General features: G+C 47.6%; 1 protein-coding gene across 3 annotated transcripts in view; it reads right to left on the reverse strand.

Moving 5' to 3' along the window:
• Positions 1–2,500, reverse strand: part of rapgef2b (Rap guanine nucleotide exchange factor 2b) — a 111,175-nt gene that overhangs the window by 26,738 nt on the left and 81,937 nt on the right. For all 3 annotated transcript variants that reach the window (XM_042061734.1, XM_042061733.1, XM_042061732.1), the window contains one exon: positions 358–535. In XM_042061734.1, coding sequence (XP_041917668.1) covers positions 358–535 — 178 coding nt within the window. The remainder of the gene's footprint in view (positions 1–357; positions 536–2,500) is intronic.

The raw sequence follows: 2,500 nt of genomic DNA on the forward strand, positions 1-2,500 counted from the left end.
CTGCAGTGCAGTTCTTTAGCCCTCCACCACCACCCCTCACATGACACACTTACTTACTTACTTACTTACACACACACACACACACACACACACACACACACGACACACTTACTTACTTACTTACACACACACACAAACATTTACACACACACAGACACACACACAGACAACACACACACACACAAACATTTACACACACACAGACATACACATACACACACCCACACCAGCCCCTTACACAATACACTTACTTACTTACATACATATACACGCACACAGATACACTAAAACACAAACACTCCCTCTCTATGCCACCATATCACTGAGCATGTGTGGGTGTGTGTGTGTGTGTCTCACCGATGTCGTCGTCCGTGCGGTCCATGGGATCCTTCTCCAGGCAGTCACGGACGATGTCTCGGCTCATGAGGGGGTCGGAGGCGCGCTCGATATCTTCCTCATCATCGTCTTCCTCCGAGTCCACTGCCGTCTCCGGCAGCCCACTCAGGTCCATGTCGCCCGGCTCACTCTCCGTCGCCTGGGGTTACACGCACGCACACGCACACACACACACACAGGTCAGATACGCTGTTCACCACAGCTTCACACTGGTTAGTCAAACACACACACACATCCCATCCAGTTTCCTAGACACACACCAGTTACAGCTGACCTGAGTGGCCTGGGGGGTCAGTCAGGCCAGAATACACTTCTTTTTTTATCACATTAAGAGAAACTTAATCTGGAGCTGGAACAACCAAAATTGTGTTTCGTAACAGCAGGATAAGAAATTAAATTCTATTATTTCCCTCTCTTTCTCTTGCAAATCTGATGCTTCAATACCAATATGCAAAGACACACACACACATAATACAACATTTTTTTTTTTTAGCATAAGTTAAGAATGCAGTGACATAAAGATAAGCTAGTAGTTAATGCAGACCTGGTCTCACTGTCTGGGGTAGTCATAGACACAGCTACACACACACACACACACACCTGGTCTCCAAGAGCAGATGAGTGAAAATAAGAACCTGCTGAACCTCCACAGTCGTTGGTGTGCAGTATCCACTATGCCTTACACACACACGTCTCACTGCACACACACACACACCCATCTAACTGCACACACACACACACACCCATCTAACTGCTCACACACACACCCATCTAACTGCACACACACACACCTCACTGCACACACACCCATCTCACACACAAGCTGTGATATCAGAAGTGCACTTCACTTCAGATGCACGCACGCACGCACGAAGCACACGCTCCAGTAGAACTCCTCCAAAGACAAAACAAAAGGCTGCACTTCCTCACAACACCCCATGTGACGCCATCCACCCAGAGCACACTGGCTGCAACACACACACACACACCCCATGTGACGCCATCCACCCACAGCACACTGGCTGCGACACACACACAGCACACACACATACACACCCACAGCACACTAGCTGCGACACAAACACAGTCACACACACAGCAGCCATGTCGAGCGTCTCCTTGTCTACCTGCGCACAGGCTTTGTGAGGTGGTGATGTGGCTTGAGGCTGCTGCTGGTGCTGATGCTGATGTCTTGGCAAGCCTCCTGCGCCGCGAGCGAGACGCATCCTCACACACCATCACACACACACACACACACACACACACACACACACACACACACCTCGTCTCATCGCCCCCCAACACCACAGCAGTGCATCTCATTAAATATGCAGCAGACTGCCAAGGAGCATCCAGTCAGAATGCAGCACAGCTCAGAGTGGGAGGAGCCAGAGGATGGGGTGGGGGCAGGTGGGCATGTGTGTATGTGTGTGTGTGTGTGTAAGAGTGTGTGTTTGTATGTGTTTGGAGGACTCAAACACCTCTCCGTCACACACAACCCCCCCCCACCCCCCCAACACACACACACACCGTGTGATGACCGGGGATCACATTAGTTTCAAAATCAAAAGTGATTGTGGCTAACAGTAGTAGCAACGGCTGTAAACATACAAAAATTGTAGTCGATAGAATGTGTAAATGTTTCTAACAAATGCTCTTCTGACTGATAGAATGTGTAAATGTATACAGCAAATGCTCTTCTGGCTGATAGAAAGTGTAAATGTATACAGCAAATGCGATGTGATTCATTATCACTTTGTAAAGGAAATGAAGTAGGAAGTAACGTTAGGAATCCCTGATCAATGTGATTGAAATCAGCCTAACCAGTCTATGCACATCACTATGCTAGGGTTGGGAACATTTCCCAAGTCTGCACACCTGACTAAAGTCTCTTAATACAATAGCAAATACACATACACACACAATCACAATACACACACACAATATACACACACAAAATACACACACACACACACACACACACACACACACACAATACACACACAATACACACACACAGTATGTGTTTTTATCCAATGAAAGCCTGATCTATTTTTCAACAGAGGCTAGAAGTGTGATCCATGGCACTGAGAGAGGAAACAGA

Source organism: Alosa sapidissima, chromosome 14 (genome assembly GCF_018492685.1).
Source record: "Alosa sapidissima isolate fAloSap1 chromosome 14, fAloSap1.pri, whole genome shotgun sequence".
NCBI classification, from domain to species: domain Eukaryota; kingdom Metazoa; phylum Chordata; class Actinopteri; order Clupeiformes; family Clupeidae; genus Alosa; species Alosa sapidissima.